Source organism: Saccostrea cucullata, unplaced genomic scaffold, assembly GCF_032062105.1.
Source record: "Saccostrea cucullata isolate Sc308-1 unplaced genomic scaffold, CSIRO_AGI_Scuc_v1 ctg803, whole genome shotgun sequence".
NCBI classification, from domain to species: domain Eukaryota; kingdom Metazoa; phylum Mollusca; class Bivalvia; order Ostreida; family Ostreidae; genus Saccostrea; species Saccostrea cuccullata.
The window spans coordinates 53,128-77,061 of NW_026925701.1; the positions used below are offsets into that span (position 1 = coordinate 53,128).

The 23,934-nt window shown below is 32.6% G+C and overlaps 1 protein-coding gene across 2 annotated transcripts in view; it reads right to left on the reverse strand.

Moving 5' to 3' along the window:
* Positions 1–775: 775 nt before the first annotated feature.
* The window catches only part of LOC134269624 (FAD-dependent oxidoreductase domain-containing protein 2-like), a 30,391-nt gene continuing 7,232 nt past the window's right edge, over positions 776–23,934 (reverse strand). For both annotated transcript variants that reach the window (XM_062751829.1, XM_062751828.1), the window contains exons 2-10: positions 16,590–16,817; positions 13,440–13,749; positions 10,518–10,651; positions 7,378–7,498; positions 5,421–5,651; positions 5,036–5,202; positions 4,511–4,676; positions 3,405–3,643; positions 776–2,976 (exon numbers count right to left, since the gene is read on the reverse strand). In XM_062751829.1, the coding sequence (XP_062607813.1) occupies positions 2,672–2,976; positions 3,405–3,643; positions 4,511–4,676; positions 5,036–5,202; positions 5,421–5,651; positions 7,378–7,498; positions 10,518–10,651; positions 13,440–13,749; positions 16,590–16,782 (1,866 nt within the window). In that variant the 5' untranslated portion in view covers positions 16,783–16,817 and the 3' untranslated portion in view covers positions 776–2,671. The remainder of the gene's footprint in view (positions 2,977–3,404; positions 3,644–4,510; positions 4,677–5,035; positions 5,203–5,420; positions 5,652–7,377; positions 7,499–10,517; positions 10,652–13,439; positions 13,750–16,589; positions 16,818–23,934) is intronic.

Consider the following 23,934-nt stretch of genomic DNA (forward strand, 5'->3'; position numbering starts at 1 on the left):
TGGGGTACAGTGTAACAAGGGAAGTACCCACATAATTCCATCTTAACAGAAAAAGCCCCCCCCCCCTTTTTAAACCTCAATCGACCTCTGGGTGAAAATCAAAATTCGAAAGACCTACCTAAATACGCATCTATAGGACACTCTCGGATTTCTTCCTTATAAAAGGACTACTGTGGAAATGAGGGAGTTTAGGGAACCAGATTTTTTTTTTTTTTTTTTTTTTTTGTTTGTTTGTTTGTTTTGTTTGTTTGATTTTTTTTTAAAGAAAAACGCTTTTTGACAAAGTTACCCAATTAGTCCTCGGACTTCCTCCAAAATACACTAGAACTACTGCGAAAAATAAGGGAGAAGTTCAGGGAACCAGATTATTTTTTAAAGAAAAATGCTTCTTGACAACAACCCCCAGTCCTTTTTTCACCATAATTTTGGTCCCCACTATGAAAATCAAAATTTTGAAACCTTAAGTATTGAAACCTTATTGCAGATCGATAGAACACAATCAATCACCATCTAAAATGATTTGGATAAGTAATGATAGAACTGCAGAAGGATCATTAGATGAACAAGTTTTTTTGCCAAAAAAAAAAGAACATAATTTCCGACACCCAGTCGTCCCCGAGGGCGAAAATAGAAATTCGAGACTTTATTGCACATCTTCAAGACACTACCAATAATAATGCAGTTACTGCAAATATTGCTTTTAGTTCATTTCATGTGCCTTGATTTCTGGAAAATCATTTCCACTTTCTGGATGAAAACAAAAGTAACATATGCATTAAAGCTGTAATTTTATTTTGAAACATAACATTAACATTTTCCCCCATACATTAACAAGACCTATAGGAATAAATATATAAAGTACATGTTCTTCAGAAATCAGCACAAAAAAAAACACATTAAGAAATCAACTCTTCTACATTGCTTGTACAACAAACTTGTAGAAAAATCACTTTGTAGCAAACACAGAGAAGGAAGCTTTATATGTAGATCAACTATATCAAATATATGGATGATGAGTGTAGCTTGTAGAGAAATTAAGAAATTGCTTGTCTGTGGGAACATTTTGATATTGCAATTTTATACAATGTATAAATCAAATAAGGTAGTGGTGATTGCTTATTAGTTTGAGCTTTCAAATATAATATGTACTTTCAATATTCAGATGTAAGATTGTCAATAATAATACTTATATTTTTTGAACAGTGAATCAGTAACAATTCAACAAACATATCTCAATGATAACTCAATATCCTAAAAGATGCTCTCTTTTTTTAAAAATGGATTTTAAAATTTGATAGTGCTTGGAGATTTTAAAGAAAATTAAGAAATTTATTGCTGTAGAGGAATAAATAGAAAAACGCAATACAAGAAAGATAACTCTAGTTCATAGTAAGGGTACAGTCTAGTACATAAAGCTAAAATCACATACAAATATAAACAGTTTAGAAAGTTGTAGAAAAGACACATAAAAAGTATTTTACATGTATAAACAAAAAATATAGAAAGAGCAGCACTGGTATATCATCAAAAATGTAAGGAATAGGGGATAAAATTGCAACTTTTTTGTAAAATGATTCAGCATTGAATCCCTCGTATTGATTGGATCAATCAATTCCCTGAAAGATTTCTCACTTTACAATTATAAACTTAAACAGAGTCTTTTCAAGGGAAAACAATCATTCTATCAACAAACATTCGGATGGTATCCTCTCAAACAACACTTGCATTTTCCAAACTCTACATCATTTCATTTTGCATGGGAAAAAATCTAAAGCTATAGTGTAACAGGAATATTTCTTATATCATGATTCAGTATCTAAAGCTATAGTGTTGCAGGAATGTTTCTCATATCAATATTTCTACATAAAACAGAAATTCTGCTTAATAAGGTAATTAATAGCATTTCTTGGATACATATTTCTAAATGAATATAAAAATATCTATCTGTAGAAAAATATAACTGCTTAGATTTGATGATGTTTTGCATGACAAAAATATTTGCATATTCACACACTTTGCAACAGTTGATTTTTTGCAATGAAAAATGGTACCAAAATTGTGTTAACAAGTGACAAATAAATGAAAATAAAAACTATCTGAAGAGAAAATTCACTACACAAAGAAAAATATTGCAAAAATCTACTTTAAATTTAAAAAAAAAAGGAGAAATTTTACTCTCAATTAGACTGAATTTTGAATATTTTTAAAATGAGAAAAATGTGATGTTTTAAATAAATCACATCAAATACCAGCAAAAATACCCTTTTTGGTTCATATAAATACACAAATTTAATTTCAAAATACACAAAGAAAATTTTTGTGTAAGGTGCTAATAAGTCATCTTCAAACTCTGTGTTAAATATTGAATCATCATTAGTTAATCACTGGTTGTAGTGAACATGATGATAACAATAGATTCAGAGATATTTCAAAGTGATTTGGTAGTTCTAACCACTTTTCCTCATCTTTTTTACCCTCATTATATTGAATTTTTAGCTATCTTAAAATTATATTTTGGTCCTGTGGAATTTGAGATAACATGGTCCAGACTGTACAAGATAATTTATTTCAGGAGATAATACTTTATCTATACAAAATCTTTATGTCAAAATGAATAAAAATTCCATTACTTGAGACAGACTAAATTGACTATTATCTACCAATTCCTCCTCTAAAGTAGGAATTTAGAATCTTTGGCCAGCTGAGCTAGACTGTAGGTCGGGACCAGCCCTTGACCTTCCATGAAATCGGCCTGACATGAGAGGGGGACATTCTTATGGGTCAAGGCCAACCTCATGCAGTTGTCAGCGAAGAAGCTGCGTAGATCCTGGTCAAAGACCTCCTCCAGGAAACGTCGGAGGGGCAGAAGGTGACTGGTCCAGCCGTCCCAGGAGGTCAGGAAATCCTCCACGATGTGGTGGAGTAACTTAGGAGGGGGGAGGAGGTCCCTCAGGGGTTTCTTCTGCATGTCCTCTGCTGTAACAGTGAAATAAGAACAGTTGTAGCTCGCATCAGTGTGGTAAAATTGGATGAGCATTTTATCTCAATACAAATTCTATGCAAGGGATACTGTCCCTATTTCTGTTTTCAAGTTTGGTTTTCATTAAAATTTAATTTTTAGCTTTATGAATGAAAAATAATTTCATATTTTATTTTTCTATTAAACTGGAATTTTGAGAGAAAAACGTTTTTTTTTATATTTTATTTTTATATTAAACTGGAATTTTGAGAGAAAGAAATTCTTATATTTTGTCAAAGAGTTTTACACATACATGTACAAATGTACCATCTGTATGCAAGACTTCTATCTTCATTTCAATATCTGTTGATTGATGTGCTTAGATTTTCCAAACCCATTAGACAAAAATATTTTGGAATACCTCATTACATGTATCATGTCTTACCTGTAGGAAGTTTGTCATAATAATAAAGCACAGGGTGTAGAAAGTTAGACTGGTGGGCCTCTGCTGGTTCCCCGGTAGCCCGATCAATGCGGAAAATATCATTTCCTGGTCCAGAGAAATCCTTGCCATACTCCATAACGATAGCGATGATACGAGTGGCGTTGTGACCCGAATGTTTGTATAAGTCATCGATAAGGTTGATAGGGAATTCCTCCAAGTAATCAAACTCCAGACCATTACTGTAAAAAGAGACTTCATTAAGATTATTGTGAATATAGAATACATGCATGTGTCATATGATTTTACAACTCAACCCTATACCGAGGTAAAAAATTGATCTGTGTGAGAGAGTGAAAAATTGAGAGAGAAAACATTTTTTCCTTTTTCTCCAAAAGAGTACAGGCCTGATTAGAGGAAAAATTATTTCACGAAATTTCATCCTGGTACTAGAAAATGTTATCTTTTGAAGTACAGTGTATCAAAATAACAAATGAAACTTGATTCACACAATTCTAGCCTTGTGTTGATGAAAACGACCACAATCAATATAATGCACCTGACGCATTTACATCTAGGTTTCAAAACCTGAGATAAAAACTGAAGTAGACTTTTAAGTAACAGATGACTATTGTGCACATTTTGTTTCCTTCCATATGCAGAATACAAATTCATTTCAGATATTCAGTAGAACTACAGTTATGGAAAAATCCTGGGTCAATTTAATATATATTTGATTCCCCATAGGACAAACTGGCAATATACAAACTTCTTATGTCAACTGATATGCCCATAAAGTATTGAATAAACCTTGGAGAAATGTATCAGAGAAATTAAAATTTTTCTTCTCTATAAACCAGCATCTGGATCAACATTCCACAGTTTACTGTAAACCAACTTTTATTCGCAAGCAAAAAATATCTGCAAATTTCACAACTTACTTATAACTCCCAAATATTAATCACGGGAAACCATTTATTTAGCTTTGTATTTGTATTGAATGTTTCCTCAGTCACTAAAATTAATCGTCGCAAATTAATATCAAACTGAAAAATCACAAATCAAAGATGATGCAAATTATAGTTGATTTACTGCTTTTGGATGCTTACTCTTTAATGACAATGATGTCCCCCAATACTCCGAACATCTGGTACATCCCTGATGCCTCGTTTAGCCTCTTCACTATCGTGTTTTCTATCTGGGTGATGGGGGCTGTGATTGAGGGCCAGGGAACCTGGTGGTACCTCCACTCCAATAGATGATGAAGGGCACGGGCTGAAATAGAGTAGGAATAGTTTATAACTTCTTATGTTTTATAACACATTGTATAGTTTTAAAACTTTTATGTTCTAGAAATTAATATTTAGTATAGAGTTTTGAGCTAATATACTAGTATATGTTAATAATGTGCACATCTACATGTCGCAGCATGACACAGTTTCCCCTTGCAAAAGAGAACATTTATACTGATGTAATTTATAATCTGCATAATGGAAGCATACTCACTCACCAACTCATCCCCATCCACATATGAGTATTACTATTTTTCCCTAACAACTTTTTTTGCAATGGGATAATAAATTACTGGGTACTAGTAGTTGTGTCTTTTACTTAGAGAACCTTAATTTACCTACCTGTATACCTGAATCCATGGATAAACCCCCCAGCAGATTTTCGGAAGTCCAGGGAATGCGTGTTTGTACCAGCGAAGAACATGCCTGGGTTATCTGAGGACTCGTAATCATAGTTAATTTTTGGGTATTTTTTCGCTCTTCCTTTTCCAGAAGAAATCATTGTTTTGCTAAAAAAATTAAAAAAATTTTTTTCTTTTTAATAAGATAATCAAAATCAGTTTCAGAAAAATTCAGCACTTTAAGAAATACTTGACTGCATCTTGATCATTAATGTTTATATTGTGTTAAATGAAAGCAAAAATGATTGAAAGCATCAAAAAGAACAAACATTGTGTTTAGTGAATTACCGAACCCATTTCTTTAAAATACATAAAAATAAACGTACTTGTTAAAAATAGATTTATCAAACACAAATCCGAGGCAGCGAATGATTTTATCGTAAGGATCCCGGAGGGCAAAGTTATCAATGTTGTAAACTGGGTCATCCTCATCCTCTTTGAACTGAAGATGAAGTTTTCCGTCCTTCTTCACGATTTTAACTTCCTCTAACCCCGCCTCTAGGACGCCATCTAATGATTTCAACTGATATGTATCCAGTAGTCCATTGTTGACTGCCCTGTGGAAAGTACAATAAAACGTACTTATAAGAAAACTGAATATAAGGAAACCTTGGTTTTAAGGAAGATATGAATTTTCATCATCCCTAATATCATAAAAATTTCTTGAATGGATACAAATTTGATTGTTAGGAACTAACAATTCATTCTCCCTAGATTTGACTTGGATATGAGATTTTCAGGACATTATACTTATAATTTCTGCATTTAGGTATTAACTACGTTCCTAACTATTAATCATTTCAAGCTCCATAGTGTATTTAAGGTCAATATCAAAGGTTAAGATTTATAAATTAAATGTGTATTATTTTACTTTAGCTTGGTCAAATATGGTGTTTCGGGGCATAATTCATTGGTAAACAAGATGAAAAACTGTATTTTAAATTGTCATTTTCAATGAAAAATTAAGAAAACCAGTCATGAATATGGGAGTTTTTTCATATTCGGCAAAGGAAATGTATCCAGATTGCCTACAGTTTCTCAGAAAACGGTAATTAGTATGTTCATGGCCTTTTCTTTAAACCAATATCAAAAATTGGGACTTTTCATATGATTTCAAATTAATGGTAAGAAAATACCTATTTTCCATTGGTTTTAAAGCCGTAAAGTACGGGAAAAAGAAAGTTAATATTGATTATGACGTCATAATGGATCTAGCACCAAAAAATTAGTCTAAAGTTATTTACTAGATTTTGACCTTAATGTGCTTCAAAGTTTAAGTATAAATTCATGTGTATTATTTTACAGTGAAATCTTGTCATCTCAACTCCATATGTCGGAGAAAAACCTTCCGAGTTATCTGAAGATTCAATAAATAAAGGTTAAAATCCCTTTTTATACATGTAAAAATTGGGACTTCAACATTAATTTCCCATATCCATGGTTTTCTAGATATCAATGTTTGAGAGATTATTTAAATCTGCAGAACAAAAAAAGCTTGTCTTTCATGCTTGAAACAAAAGCATGTTGGGTTGCAATGTTGTATTCAATATTGAAATTTCTTCTTTGCTTTTAAAATAAGCAAAAAATTTATCTGAGGATGAATGACAAGGTATTTTATGTTTTGCTAGGCTTTGGGTACATTACATATCGCTAGATAACAAAAATTAATGTTTCTTCGGGGATGCCAGCATCTCCATTTTTAATGTTTGATTTAGCAATCAAATGTAATTGACCATTCAACTTGCTGACATTATTTTAGTCTTCTATAGGAAAATAGAGGAAAAAATTTGTTCAGCTAGGACAAAATAGGCCTGTTTGCAAGAGAAATGTCTTTCAAGAACCAAATTTCTACTAACAAGACATTTATGTATTTCACATCACTTGCTTCACCGGAATAAGAGCAATTATACAGAAGGATAAGAGAAACAAACAAGAGGCCCATAGGCCACAACACTCACCTGAGTTTTTATCTTTTCTGGTTCTATAGAAGATTATAAAGTGACCCCACTTCTTAATTATCTCCTTTGGGAAGAAAGTATGGTCCTTCATTTAAAGAAATTTGAATCCCCTTTGCCCATGGATATTTTGTGATATGTTGGGTTAAAATTGGCCCAATGGTTCTTGAGAGATTAGATGAAATTTTAAAAAAATAATCATAACGACAACAACAAAAATGGCAAACAGTTCTAGAAAATGGTCAAATTCAGATCAGAAAAACTCACTCAAGCCTTTGGCTCATGTGAGCTAAATACTGCTCTCACCACTCTAAAGATAGCCACAAACCTGAGATCGCCAACATAATGTGTGGCCCATGATAGTCTCACTCTGGAACGCGCTACCATGTGTACCACATTAGTATTTCCGTAGATAGCATCAGCCGTCTCAAAGGCAGCATTGCCACGTCCTGTGGAAATAAAAAAAAAAATTTTTATGTCGTGATCCCCAGTCCTTCTGAATAACACCATTATTATATAAGGATATCATCCCTTCCTCTGTAATTTGATCCCTGGAAATTGCCTTAATTAGAAATTATGTTTTTAACAAATAAAGTGTTTCTACGATGTGTTATGGGTTTATACAAGCAAGTTTTTTGAGCAATGATCATTATTCTTTGCAATAATTGTTCTTAGTGCTCACACTTTGAGGGTATTTATTACAAAACTAATGGTGTAAAGTTCTTTTGCTTATACTTGTTTCATCCATAAAAGGCATCTGGCAGTCATTTTTTTCCAAGTTACAATTTACTATTAATGTATTTGTTTTTTCCACTTGAACATTATCTACTCCTCATCTAGAATTTGATATTCATCAAACCAATGATGATAAAAAGTGCTTATTGATTATCTATTTTCAACGTGTTACATGAAATATAACCCCTTTTATTTTAAATGTTGAATGCACATATGTCAAAAACATATTTTTTTCCTGGTTTTTTATAATTTTCTTTTCAGGCCAAAACAAAATTACATGTATTATTACTTGTTTGGAATTGTCTCCATCTCATTTAAATGACTCCTGAAAAAAGATTTATTCATTTGTCTATGACCATGCAATTTCAGATTTTTAAAAATCCATTTTTGGCCTGTTATCACGAGCATTGCTGAAACTTTAACCCTGGATTCTAGCAAAAACAAGTTTTTTTTTTTTAAATAAAAGTGGAGACACTATTTACAAAAAAGTCAGAAAATAATGTGTTCACTGTGTAAATTTTACGATTTTTATCATAACTTTCTAAATTTACTTTAATTTGAAAAAAAAAAAATCCTTTCTTCCTTGTTAGAACATACAAGAAGCAATTCCAAACATATATTTATTTTTAAGAAAGACCTCATAGTATCAGTAATAATTAAACAAAGTATTTGACATTTTTCTTTATTTCTAATTTTGAAAGAGGCACCATTGATCATCATAACAATACACTTAGCAGTTGCTTAGCTTGGTTACTGAATATCCATATGCAGAGTAGGGGAACAAAAATGCATTCCAACTAATCAGTAATATTCAGCAATAAACAGTAGTGCTCCTAACACTGTGACAAAAACCCCTGACCCTAGGTCCACACATTGCACAAATTTTAAAAAGGCACCCTTAAAATTGCCTATCAAAAAATGAATGTTTTATAAATACAAAGGAGCAGATTTCAAACAATTAATTCATTTTCAGTATACATGTATAAGTATAGCCCATCCCCCCCCCCCCAACACTGACCCTGGGGCCTTGAAATTCACAATTCTGCAAGATTAGGGCCCTTGCTCATCATAACTATATAGGTAGTTCATCTGCTTCATACCCAGAGACAGAGAAGAAAATTTTCAAAGATTTAATGTATTTTCACTATATAATCAATAGAGCCCCGCCCCAACACCAGAACCCTTGACCCTGGGGCCATAAAATTCACAATTTTGGTAGAGACACTCTTACTCATCATAACTTTGCACTTAGTTAGTTTATTTAATACCTTAGAGCAGAGAAGAAGATTTTCAAAGAATTCAACACCAGAACCCTTGACCCTGGGGCCATAAAATTCACAATTTTGGTAGAGGCATTCTTGCTCATCATAACTATGCACTTAGTTAGTTTATTTAATACCCAGGGGCAGAGAAGAAGATTTTCAAAGAATTCATGTTTTTCCACTATATATAATCAATAGAGCCCCACCCTAACACCAGAACCCCTGAACCTGGGGCCATAAAATTCACAATTTTGGTAGAGGCACTCATTCTCATCATAACTATGTACTTAGTTGGTTTATTCAATACCCAGGAGCAGAGAAGAAGATTTTCAAAGAAATAATGCATTTTCACAATTTTGGTAGAGGACTCAATGCTGATTACAATCATGCAAACAGTTTGACTGCTTGATGTCCAGGAGTAAAGAAGAAGATTTTTAAAGATAGCATTAATTTGAATGGTTTTGGCCCCACCCCTCAGGCCCCAGGGGGGCAGGGATCATGAAATTCACAATTTTTGTTCCCCTTCACCCATAGATGCTTTGTGCCAAATTTGGTTGAAATTGGTTCAATGGTTGCAGAGAAGAAGCTGAAAATGTTCAAATGTTAACACACGACGCACGACACACAACACACAACACACGACGCACGACGACGGACGAAAACGGATAGCAATAGGTCACCTGAGTTTACTCAGGTGACCTAAAAAAAACAATGTCATGCAAACCTAGAGTATGTGTCAAATTTTACTTCAATCCTTTAAATTTTAATAAATCTGACATGAAGTCTATATCAACTTGATAAAAAAAAACCTGCAAATGGTGACAATTGCTCCATTCTGATCAATAACACATAACACCTGTGCTAGGTTCTAATGACACTAAATGCTGTTGACATTTAATAGTGATGTATTGCGCATATTCAGATCTCTAGTTTATTTGAACCATACAGTATATGTTACCAAACAACTTATATAAATTTCATCAAATTTCTATTTTTTTAACTCCTTAATTTGTAGGGGGAAAAATAGGTCATTCTAATACAAAACACCAAAGCTTGTTAACCATTTTAGAAAGTATCATTATTTGAACAATTTTCATATTTATTAACATGAAGAAATCGGCATCAGGTGTAAATTAATATGTGCATTCTGAATTCCGTTTATCAGATATATGTAAAACAAATTGTAATTCTTTTAAATCTTTAGAATTTATTTTCACACAAATATGATTTCATATCAGTTATTAAAATTTGTAGAAATATTAGGGTGTTTGTGTGTATGGGGGTGGGTATGTAAAAATTTTTTACGTCATTATCCTTGGCAAAAATTACATCACCAGTAGAGTAATATGTCACTGCATGTACCTGGTACAACTACATGTATAATTACAATCTAACATGTAGTTAAATGACAGCTACTGACTAGGATGTTGAAAGAGGATATATAATACTCAGTTCTCCTTTCTATACCTACCCAGTATAAGAACAGACTGCCCTTCAAAATCTTCTGGATTAATGGAGACATCCTCATATCCAATAACGTACTCATTGCCAATGAAGTCCGATGGAATGTTGGGGGTAGCGATTCCAGTAGCTACGATTAATTTTCTGTAAAAAGATAAAAGATAATGAAATCAACTTGAAGATATTTTCTTCATCAATCATAATTCCCCTCCATCTATGATATTTAACGTCTTAAAGGAAGGAGATTGCATCAATCATGGGATTCAAACCCCAGCCATGCCGACTCTCTCTGGAAATCAATGAGCAATCAGTGGAGATTTATTCTATTTGCGGACTACGGAGAAAATTTGATTGCGAGGAAATTTTCTCATTAGTAGCAGTGTGAGACACGATGACTTTCATGCTTAACAACTGAGTGCAATTTCTCTTTCTCATACATAACTATAGACGTAAAAAGACAGAAAAAATCCCATTTAAGAAATGTACAAAACATTATTCTTACACTACTGTGGTGTCATATTGATGTTTATTTTACACCACTTCATCTAGTATATGTTGTAGGACACAATGGCACTTAGGTTGTACATTGATGTAGGAAGTAACTTACCGATAAGTTGGTGCAATGATATGTTTTTTGTTCTTATAGACATTCTTCAAAAAACCAAATTTCTGTGTTCTTTACAGAGTCAGTATTTTAAAAAAATCTGTACCATTGATTTGAAAGGAAACCCCCATGATATGATTTTTTAAAATTAGTAAAATCTATATAATATTATTATATATACAATGAGTGTAGGATTAGGTAACTTTCACACCCTTAAATATCCAGGATTTTGTAAGAAACCTCATCCTTGTTGGTAAAATTAAAATTTGATCCTGTTGGTTAAGATTTGCCTATTATCCTATACTCATAAATTTGAATGATTCTAATACAATCTTTCATTGCCAGTGACATACCAATTGTTATCAAAGCCTATAATAGAACAACATACACTGTAAAATGCTTTGGTATATATAATGGACAGACATTTGGATGAACCAAAAACATAAATTGCCCTGATTAGAGAGCATAACAAATATAAGTTTCAACATCAAAATTTTTGTTGGTAAATCATATTCATTTATTTAAATAGGCTGACTAATCTTACAAGAAATGGAGAAATGGGATTATTGACAATATGCTTGCTGCTCAATGGAATTATGTATTTCACATAATCAAATAACATATCAGATCAAATCTGAGGAGAGAAGGATCAATATGAATTCCTGGCATACAATTAAAGCCTGATTTAGTTTAATTAGGAAAATATTATTGCATATTGTGAAAAATAAAATAAACATTCTCGCTGCATCGGGGGAAAAAATAAGCATCTCTAGTGGGTGTCATTTCAAAATTGAATGTAATCATGGGGACACAAAACTCAATCAATTTAGAAAATTGCAATGCTGAATTGCATACCCAGTAGTATTTACACAATAAATCAATGCCGGGATAGAATAACAGCTAATTGGGGGTCCATATAACCTTTCACAGCTCACTCATTGATTACAGACTAATGAAAGGGGAAATTCTACAGATCTGTTTTAGAAAAACCACAGTTCATAAAACCATTGAATAGCGCTAATCTCAATGCCTCAGTAATCTTTTACAAGTGTTTAAATATTTATGATGGCTTCTAGTTCTAGTATCAATTGCTTCATTCAATTGCTGAACAATACCCTGATGTCCTTTTGAGAGAAAAAAAAATGTTACAGCTAATGTAAAAAACGTTGCAATTAATTCAGAATATTCAGACTATTTTTTGTTTAATTGATGTTGAGCAAACATAAAGGTTCTGGAACAATTTGACAGCAATATCCTGGAATTGTCCCAAAAAAGAAGTAATTTCCTGTTTATTTCGTGTACAGTAAACCATTTCTTGTTTTATGACTTGGGAGTTTTGCACACAATAATCAAGACATCTCTTGTCTAATACCAGAATTTTTTTTATATCTGGCATTTTTCAATTTGTCAGCATTTCTTCAGTAGTTGATGGAAAACTGTTCTTAATGCTCATCAATTACATTTTTCCCCTAGATACTTCAAAAACGTTTTGCATCAAATTCAGTCAGATTGAGTCTTATGATCATATTTGAAGTTACATTTGACATAGTGTTACAGTCTTCACAGAAAATTTGTACATAAATGATTACCTTACTTAATGGACATTAAGATACTGACTTGTAAATTATCACAACTTCTCTATCCAGGCCTTTTCAAAAGAGAAAGTCTGTTTTGTCTGTATTTTTTATTCAAGTGTACAGTAATTTCTAAGTCTATTTTGGCTACCATACAATATTGTCAGATGCTGAATCATTTCATCATATCTTTAATTTCTTCTGTCTTTTTTCATGTTTGTTACAGTGATATCTGATATATTTTGTGAATTCTTACAAGTTTCCTTTAGTAAATAAGATGTAATTAGAAAATGGTATTTAGACTCTTGGAAAAAAGAAGTCCTCAATATTTTATGGATTCATTCGTGGTTGTGGATTACCGGTAATTGAATTTTGCAGTCCTTCAATGCTTCTGTTAATGCTTCATCTAATACCCTTGATGTTCAAATATCTTGCTTTATTCTATAAATCCCTTTATTCTCAAGAACTTACTTTTCTCATTAATACCTGATGGACCATCTGCTCAAAGACATGAGAATTCTATATTCACACATACTGTGTTCTTCCTTTAAAAATTATATAGTACAATACCCAAAATTTCAAGAAAATTTTGATTTACATGTACTTATAAAACAGCAAACAATCCTCTGACCAAAATGGATGTCATGAAAATTTAGTGATGTACAGTAGCTTGAAGAACTGTTGAGTACATGTGGTAATAAATAAACCTTAATGAAAATTAGTGATTTCACAGTATACAGCAACTCAAACTTACGAGCAAGTATAATGCTGGCCATTGTTATCCTCCATGGTATACAGGTCTTCTTGTCGTTGAATGTTCTGGATATTCGTGTTGTACTGTACTTTGAGACCCAGCTTTTCAGTGTAGTCTTTGAGGTATTTGACGAGAATATCTGCATGAGGGAACAATTCTTTGGAGTAATGGCGTATATGGAGGGATTCATCGTGACTGAGGAGGGAGTTCCAGTCGTGGCGCAGGTTAAATTCCTTGTTCGTTTTCCCGGTGTTTCTCTTGTTAATGCTGATGAGTTTTCTATGGCGAGGGTACTTCACATAAAAGCTACCTGAGAAAAGTAAAGGTGAATTTTTAAAACATGCCTACATTTCAGTTTATCTAAATGGAATGCAGTTTAAAACAAATTTAACCGGTAGTCAAATTTCTTACTTTATCAATGGTTTAAAAATTTAGTTGAAAGAAATTGGAAAAAAAATTTTAAAGCCTGATAAATTGGTCCTGAATCTGCATTGCAACATGATTTACTATATTGATTTCACTTTTAAAAATCATTTTTTGTCATCCCAATTACATATGGGATGTTTTTCGTTTGTTTGCAATCAGTATACAAAGTTACAGATAATACACATTAGGTATCACTTTGGAGTCAAACACCAAAACAAATCAAAAGATCAAATGCAACATTAGTATAGCCATTGATTATGTTAGCTAAACGTCACTAGAGTCTCCTTTAATAAGATGAATTTCTAAATCATTTTTTATTCACAAAAAATCTTTTTTGCATAATTACACAAGACCAACTGTTTGTGAGAATTCCATTCTTTGGATATTAATTGTTTTATCAAAGATTAGGCCAAGACAGATAAATAGTGTGTTTCCTATTCCAACCTGAGAAAAAATAGGGTATAGGTAGGTAGGGAAAAACATTTAATTCTATTTTAACATTTTGTTAAAAAGCACACTGCCATTGAATACCATACAATATTCATTGTCAAAACATTTCTTCTGAATGTGTATTTAAGGATATGCATAATGCAGAAGTGATTGCAATTATTAGATTTCTAATAGCAAAACTCGATTTGTTTACTTTTGAATAGATATTGGTGGATAATTTTTTTGGGGTCGGCTCATATATTTTAAGGTCAGTCGGGGAAGTGGAAACAAAATTTATTTATCTAGGCCTTATACATGTATACAACAATAAGCAACACCCATGGAAATTTTCCTTGCTGATAAATATGAAATGCCTATAATTAACAAAATGCCTATATATATTAAACTTAAATACTAAATGCCTTTAACATGAAAATAACATGATGTAAAAATTTTGTGATCTACATTTTCTGACTTTTCATATTACTCAGTATTAGTGTTGGCAAATCGGACGATTTTTAGCAACCGATTACTCGCTCAATCTTCCGATCGAGTACCCGGTTACTCGGATGATTTATTCATATGTATCATTTATTTCATCTTTTACTCATCGGTTGTGTATTGTGAAATAACTTTATTCATATACTTAAAAAGAACACACACGCAATATCTTGAATTTTAAATAATTATAATTATAATCAAAAAATTAATTAAATCAGAAGAAAAATAAATATTCAATGCTTCACGCTATTTTGCAATTGGCGTTCATCAGTTTTACTTTTCAACCCCCGATATATGTCACGATCAAGGAGAATAATTATTTAGAAATTTGAAGTCACGATAACTCCAATCACATTAATTACATTTTACAGTTATGGAATCAGCTGTTCTTTTAAAATACTTCCAAGCTATACATGTACATGTCTTTGGCGGCATCTTGTTAAATTTTTTAATGAGGTAATTATAACTTTGGTCTTCAAAACTTGTATAACCTGCTGGCAATCCAATTAAGCTATCAGTTAAGTGTGAAAACCAATCAATCGTATCAGTGAAACCATAGATCATTAAGTCTACTGGTAAAGAAAATTAGAGAAATGTTTATTTGTACGCGTATAAACAAATTAACATTTCATTTTTTAGTTATTTACCATATAAGATGCATTTTATCCAAGTAACCGAATAGCAATTTTAGTAACCGATACTCGCATCGTTCGACGGTTAACCGGGTACTCGTTGCCAACACTACTCAGTATATTTAATTAATGATTTTTTTTCTTATCATCATGTGTATTATGCAAAATGATTGCCTGTTTCAATTAATAATAAAAATAATATGACTCAGCAATATGCAGGCTCTCGTCAATCGCCATTTGGTAATAATACTTTCTGGGAGATTATATTAGATAAAAGTCATCAGAGAGCTGAATGGAGAGAAAGGAAATGAAAATTTACTCATATGGGGATTTTGTATAATGATAATAGACAGATCATCCCATACCAATATTGATCAACAATCAAAAAAATTACAATCCACTGGTAATACAATTGTACAATTTATAGATATATATAAATTGCAGGCTTTTTATGAAGATTGCAGAGGGATTTGGTTTTTATTCCAATATCCTCATCAATTGAAAATTGAGTCCTTAATAGAAAAGCATGAAAAATGGCATCATGAACATTCATATTGAAAAATTAAAAATTTTACTTTTTCCACATTTTCAAGATGTAAAAAAATCCTCTATAATTTGAATATTAAAATACTATTTCTACAATTGCCAACTTCTTGATATTTTAATTTTACTTTAATGCAATATGAGCTGCAACTTTGATGTCAGAATATTTTGTTGCAAAAAGTAAATAAATATTTCAATGACAGAAAAAAATAATGTTAATAAACTTCTGTTGTTCATTTTTGTAATGGAAGAACTATTTTTAAGCTTCAAATGAATCAAAATTACATTATTGTCGTCCTGTACAAGAATGATTTCTTATATAAAACTGTATATTTGATTGTACATAGACATTTTTCTATTTTATTTTATTTTAGTCTAATTGATCACAAATGTATTAGTTACATACAAATTTATCATAAAAGCACATTTTAATAGCAAAATAAAATTTTAAAAAATGCAGCTAATATTGCTTTAAACTTTATGTCTTTATCAGTCAAATTTTTAAGAAACAAGACTTAAATGCTTGACAAGCAAATAGTGGGAACAATCGGAACATGGCAAAAATTTTTACATGAAAAGTGTCTTTTATATATATCTATATATGAAGAAGAAAAAATACCTGAAACATTATTTCTCTCAAAAATGATATAGTCCCTGTTTTTCTGGTGTAAAAAATATCCTATCTGAAGGCCACTTGGTCCGGCTCCTATAACACAGTAGTCATGGTGAATGGAACTGGTTGCTATGATGATGGGGATGAAAAGGAAGACAAAGGTCAAGGGGAAGAAGTAAGGCCTCATGGTTAAGGTCATTTTATGTCCTCATCCAAGGTCACTGTTTACTAAAACTGAAGAGATGTGATAGTTAAATATGTGCATGCATTTCTGAATATTTAATAGACAAGTTGCACCATACATCATTTATTGAAGTCTGATCAAAACTTTAACTAAAGGTTGATGACCCTCTCATAAGAAGAGGAATTTCAAAAATTGAAATAACTATTATTCCTAAATATAGAATTGTGACATTAAGATCTTGTTTATATTCCTGTCAAATTTTGTTACAGAAGGTATTAAGCTGAAATTGCTTACCCTGGTACATTAAATTATGAATTAATAGATTTCTTTAAAAAAATTCATAAGCATTAAAAAAACTCATATGAGTGATCACGGGGAGATCAACCAGCCTAATTAAAAAGCAGTGATTCAGAACTGAATTCTGTTCTAGCTAGTATGCCCGAAGCTCACCAGCTGGGGAAAAAAAATGGGATGCATGAAAAAGAGATTTCATAAACTTTTTTTCAGTCCATTAATGAATTAAAAGTTCTAAACATGTAGATATTAGTGCATGCCAATGGAAAATGACACTTGCATGGTTTAACTAGTGCTAATTGTAACGGGAACCGTTACAGATGTTCCCCAAACGCTCCCCAACTCCTTTTTGGTGCCATATTCCCTGTAAGCTTCATTAATAAGGACAAACTCTGTGCATTTTTGACTTTAACAACGTTTTCTCAAAAGGATACCAATTATATTCAAATTTTAGCATTGCACCCGTGCTCATGTGAATGCATGTGCCTTATGATCATATCATCTTGTCTTCACTATCTACATATCCTAATATACAATATATTAAAGCATTCAGTCCAAAAGTATGAAAAATCACTCTTTCAAACGTATTTTTCATTTCACTCGTTCCAAATGCACGCACGTGAGTGCACGTGCATGATGACCATTCCTTCTTGTAGGAGTCCCTTATATCTATCTATATTTTAAATCCCATCCTGTTTGGTTGAAAAACAATGAAAAACAAGGGAGTTATAGCCATTTCAAGTTTAAGCCAATCAGATTGCAGCACACGTGCATGCGCGTGATTTCATGATTGTTTTTCTACACCTTTTTGTAGTATATCCTAATGCATGACTATGTTTTAAATTTCAAAGCATTTCGTCAAAAAACAAAGGAGATATAGCCATTTAAAGTTTCAGCCAATCAGATTGCAGCACGCGGGCATGCGCATGCTTTCATGAAAATTCTTATATATCACGCTGTAGATCTTCATAATGTAGGTCTATGTTCAAAATTTCAAAGGATTATGACAAGAAACAAGAAAGATATTGAGACTTTAGTTTCAGCCAATCAGAGCGAAGCGCAAGTGCATGTGCGTGAGATCTTACTTTTTTGACCATGTCATTCTGTCTATCCTTCTAATATATACTTATAATACGAATTTCAAAGCATTTCATCAATAATTTAAATAGTTACATCTGTATCAATTATATTGGACATTTCTCGTGTTGCACGTGCGAGCTCTTGCAAGCACATGTGCATGCACATGCTTTCATGATAAATCTTATATTACAGGCTGTAGATCTCCCTAATGTATGACTATGTTCAAAATTTCAAATGATTTTATCAAAAAACAAAAAAGATATTGAGACTTTAGTTTCAGCCAATCAAAGCGAAGTGCACGTGCATGCGCGTGCGATCTTGCTATTTTGACCATGTCATCTTGTGCATACTACTAATATATCATTACAAGTTTCAAAATATTTTGTCACAAAATAGAAAAGTTACGGTTATATCCATTATATATTGGTCATTTTAAGTTTTGCACTCGCGCGCTCTTGCAAGCACGTGCGCACAAAATGACCTTGATTCCGCAAATCTACATAACATGCCTACTTACCCTAAAAAGGTTTCACCTAAGTCGGATGTGTAGTTTACAAGATCACTCGCGGAAAAGATTTTCCCAGGAAGAAAAATAATAATAAGAATAACTAGAGCAAAGCTCGTTGCAAAGCAACGAGTAGGTCTTCCGTCCTGTTTTGACCGGAAGTAGCTTTCATTTTTTAACAAAAATGAGAAATAATGCATCAAAATGGTTTGAATCCTCTAAAGCTATGTTAATTAATGCAAAAGTAATCAATTTTTTGGTACTTCCGGTTTGACCGGAAGTGACGACGACGGACGGAAAATTAATTTTTATGCTCCCAGAGTCATATGTTACCAAAACACTTGTCAAGAACGGCAAAAATACGCATTTTCCGACTACTTCCGGTTTGGCCGGAAGTGACGACGCCGGACGTTTTTTGATGACCCCAATAGATTAAGCTTGACATTTTGAACAAGTCTGCTTCTTTGACGTATTACAAATTCTCAATACGTTTTGAGATATAAGAAAAAAACTTTCGGCCCCTCTAGGCCCTTAATTTTAGGGGCCAGCCCCTTATAGTTGATATCCGTTCAAAGATCGTGACATTCTTAACAACTTTTGTTCTATATGTTTTGATAAAATATTTACAGGTAGAAAGATACTGTTGAAAAAGTGTTTAAATTTTTCAAATTCATGATAGACCATTTTTCGGACCATAGCGACCGCCGACGTACGGCGTTTCCGGAAAAAGCCAAATACGAAAGGCACATCTACAGACATAGGTCTATCATGCCTGAAAGTTTCATGTTTCTATCTCAACTCATATTTCAGAAAAACTCTGGACAACACAACCCTTTAAAATTCATAAAATCGGCAATATCTCAGACCGGAAGTGACGTCATCAAAAAACAAAAAAAACGCATAAGGTTCAAGTGATGATACATAAGTCCTGAAAGTTTCATGAAAATCCATCAAGCCGTTTTCGAGAAATCGCGTGCACAAAATCGGTAAGAAAAAAAACAATAATAAAAGTGAAAAAGAAACCTTACAATAACAGAAAGGTCTTCCGCTGAAGACGGAAGACCTTAATAACTAGTGCTAATTGTAACGGGAACCGTTACAGATGTTCCCCAAACGCTCCCAAACTCCTTTTGGTGCCATATTCCCTGTAAGCTTCATTAAATAAGACAAACTCTGTGCATTTTTGACTTGAACAACGTTTTCTCAGAAAGATACCAATTATATTCAAATTTTAGCATTGCACCCGTGCGCGTGTGCATGCATGTGCGTTATGATTATATCATCTTGTCTACACTATTTACATATCTTAATATACAATATATTGAAGCATTCAGTCCAAAAGTATGAAAAATCACTCTTACAAACGTTTTTTTCATTTCACTCGTTCCAAATGCACGCACGTGCGTGCACGTGCATGATGACCATGCCTTCTTGTAGGAGTCCCTTATATCTATCTATATTCTAAATCCCATCCTGTTTGGTTGAAAAACAAGGGAGTTATAGCCATTTCAAGTTTAAGCCAATCAGATTGCAGCACACGTGCATGCGCGTGATTTAAAATTTTTCTACATCATATTGTAGTATATTCTAATGCATGACTATGTTTTAAATTTCAAAGCATTTCGTCAAAAAACAAAGGAGATATAGCCATTTAAAGTTTCAGCCAATCAGATTGCAGCACGCGGGCATGCGCATGCTTTCATGAACATTCTTATATATCACGCTGTAGATTTTCATAATATAGGTCTATGTTCAAAATTTCAAAGGATTATGACAAGAAACAAGAAAGATATTGAGACTTTAGTTTCAGCCAATCAGGGCGAAGCGCACGTGCATGCACGTGAGATCTTACTTTTTTGACCATGTCATTTTGTCTATCCTTCTAATATATACTTATAATATGAATTTCAAAGCATTTCATCGATAATTTAAATAGTTACATCTGTATCAATTATATTGGACATTTCTCGTGTTGCACGTGCGAGCTCTTGCAAGCACATGTGCATGTACATGCTTTCATGATAAATCTTATATTACAGGCTGTAGATCTCCCTAATGTATGACTATGTTCAAAATTTCAAATGATTTTATCAAAAAACAAAAAAGATATTTAGACTTTAGTTTCAGCCAATCAAAGCGAAGTGCACGTGCATGCGCGTGCGATCTTGCTATTTTGACCATGTCATCTTGTGCATACTACTAATATATCCTTACATTATAAGTTTCAAAACATTTCGTCACAAAATAGAAAAGTTACGGTTATATCCATTATATATTGGTCATTTTAAGTTTTGCACGTGCGCGCTCTTGCAAGCACGTGCGCGCAAAATGACCTTGATTCCGCAAATCTACATAACATGCCTACTTACCCTAAAAAGGTTTCACCTAAGTCGGATGTGTAGTTTACAAGATCACTCGCGGAAAAGATTTTCCCAGGAAGAAAAATAATAATAATAATAATAAGAATAATAATAATAAGAAACAGAGTAAAAACAATATGTTCCCCAACTTCGTTTGGGGAACATAACTAGAAAAGAAACTCGTTGCGAGCAACGAGAGGTCTTCCGTCTGATTCTGAAAACCCGCAAAATCGAGCTGAAAAAGTGATCAAACTTTTTGTGGAAACAAAGAGGATTAAACCCGAATTGCCAGCGTAAAAAATCCAATGCGCTTACTACATTGTATTACGCTATTGGGACCACAGCTCTAACTGTATTTGTATATATTTCTGCAACAGTACATCTGTCTTAGAATAATGAAAGACGAATCACTATTCATAATTTTGCATCAAACGCACTGAGTAAATCTTCGCGCCTTTTCTTTAGAATGTTCCATTAAATAGGTGTGTAGCTTCAATAGAAAGAAAAAAAGAACGTTCTTATAGCTAAAGTATCAAGGTGAAGAAAGTATATTTAGCACATTTTACAAATTTCATATTGTATATTAGCAAGTAAAACTAAAGCAATGAAACAGTTATTGAATTTAACTTTTTTAAAATTTCTTGTTTATCCCCTAAGTGAACTATCCCGATTAGTTAAGCTTTCATCAAAAGGTTGAAATGTTTTGCCGAAAAACATGTGTCGCCCGAAGACAGTCAAGGAATCGGATACCATTTATGCTCAATAACTTGAATCAGATCTTTGAGACAAGAATGTTAATATAAACTCCATTTAGCGATCTTTTAAAAAATTGTTATCTTATTTTGTCTTTTCTATTATTTTAATATGACACAAGTGTGCATTGGAAAAACAGTTTGTAATTTCTATACCTACTATATTCATTGATATTGTTTCTAGAAAAACTATTACTAATTACTATGATTTAAGACTTGTTTTTCACGTGTTGCAAATCAGAAGGTATTAGGTATCGAATTTCATTTGAACATTTAGTCTTTTCTTTTTCTACTTTGAGAACCAGCCAAATCCAATTATAGATGACGTTTAAGAAGAACTTAGTTTGACACAGAATTGCAACGTTACTACGACGTGACAATCCAAGTATTCCTGTACATTTCATTTTTCTTTGTGTTACTTTCGTTCAAGCAAACGCTGGGCTGACTTCGTAAACCCCTATTGCGAAATGTCGGAGTTGACAGGGACAGCCGCCATCTTGGACTCGCTTCAGATTTTTAAATGCTAATATCTAGAGTTCCGATTTATCAATATTCAAACAAATTATATAGTGAGCATAATAAGAAAGGTTTCTATTAACGTACCAAAAATAAATGAAAAATATTGAAAAACAAAAAAAGTTAGAAAATACGATTTTTTAAAATTGCATCTCGTAACGACCAGAAGTATTGACGACGTACGTAATGGTGATTCTGCTAGCCACAAAGTCATGATCAATTGTCTCCAGTAAGTCTCCAGTTCATACCTTCAGCCATTTTTGAGAAAAAGGGGCGACAAAATTGCATTTTAAAATCAGAAAATTGGTCATAACTTGGCACCAAAAGCGAATTTTGAAATTTCCGCCCAGATGTATCAAGTTCCTATTTATGCGCATATTTCCTGAAAATTTCAATGAAATCCACTGCATAGTTGCTGAGAAATCGCGTGCACAAAATTTAGGGAAAAAAATAAGAATAATAACTAGATGAGATCTCGTTGCGAGCAACGAGTAGGTCTTCCGTTCGATTTTTGATAAGGTTCTAAAACAACTTTAAATGAAAAAAAATGTTAAGATCAATTATTCAAAATACGTGAGAACACATTTAAGAGTGAAATCTATCAATTTCAAACAACTTCCGGTCTTTATAATTCACTTCCGGTGTGACCGGAAGTACTTAAAATGACCTATAACTCCTTTCTGAGTGTGAAAGAATCATCCCTGATAATTTCGAGGAAAAATGCTCATTTTTTGGACTACTTCCGGTTTGGAAAAAATAACTTCCGGTGGACATAATATTACATGAGACACTCTATTTGTCTTCATAAGAAACATTTAAAAAAGAAAAAAATAAAATTTTGCATATTTTTAAACTACTTCCGGTGAACGACGGACGCAACGGCAACAAAAACCATATATCCTTCTCAAATCTAGGAGTCATAATCTATCATCCCTGAAAGTTTCAGGACCCAATCTCCAACCGTTTTCGAGAACACTCTCGGACAAAATGACACTTTGAAAACAGAAAAATGGCTATATCTCGCGACCGGAAGTGACGACGGCAAAATAAAAAAAAACGCATGAAGTTCAAATAGTTTCCTATCATTGCTGAAAGTTTCATGAAAAACTGTCGAGGCGTTCTCGAGAAATCGTCTGCACAAATTCGGTAAGAAAAAAAAGAATAATAATAATAATAGTGGAAAAGAAACAACAGAATCAGTAGAAGGTCTTCCGTTGGAGACGGAAGACCTTAATAATAAGAAACAGAGTAAAAACAATATGTTCCCCAACTTCGTTTGGGGAACATAATTACTTTGTGTACACTAATTCTGTTTTAAGTACAGTATGGTTGTACATGTAAAAATGGAGGGAAAATAATTTCATTTTCCTGTATACATATCTTATATCTTAAAATGTCTTACATTGACAAAATAACACCACATTTATGTATGCATATCCCTGCATGTATATGAAACACATCTTAATGTAATACAAAAATTTCACCAAACAGGATATTCCTTGAATAAATTAATTATAATTTCAGACCTAACCCAACCATGTTAAATGACAAAAGCATCGTCAAGAAAGGTGCTAACTTAAATGTAAATAAAATTGTGTAAACACAATAAATATGCAAAACAATTCTTAAAACTAAAGGTTTTCAAAAAATGACAATTATG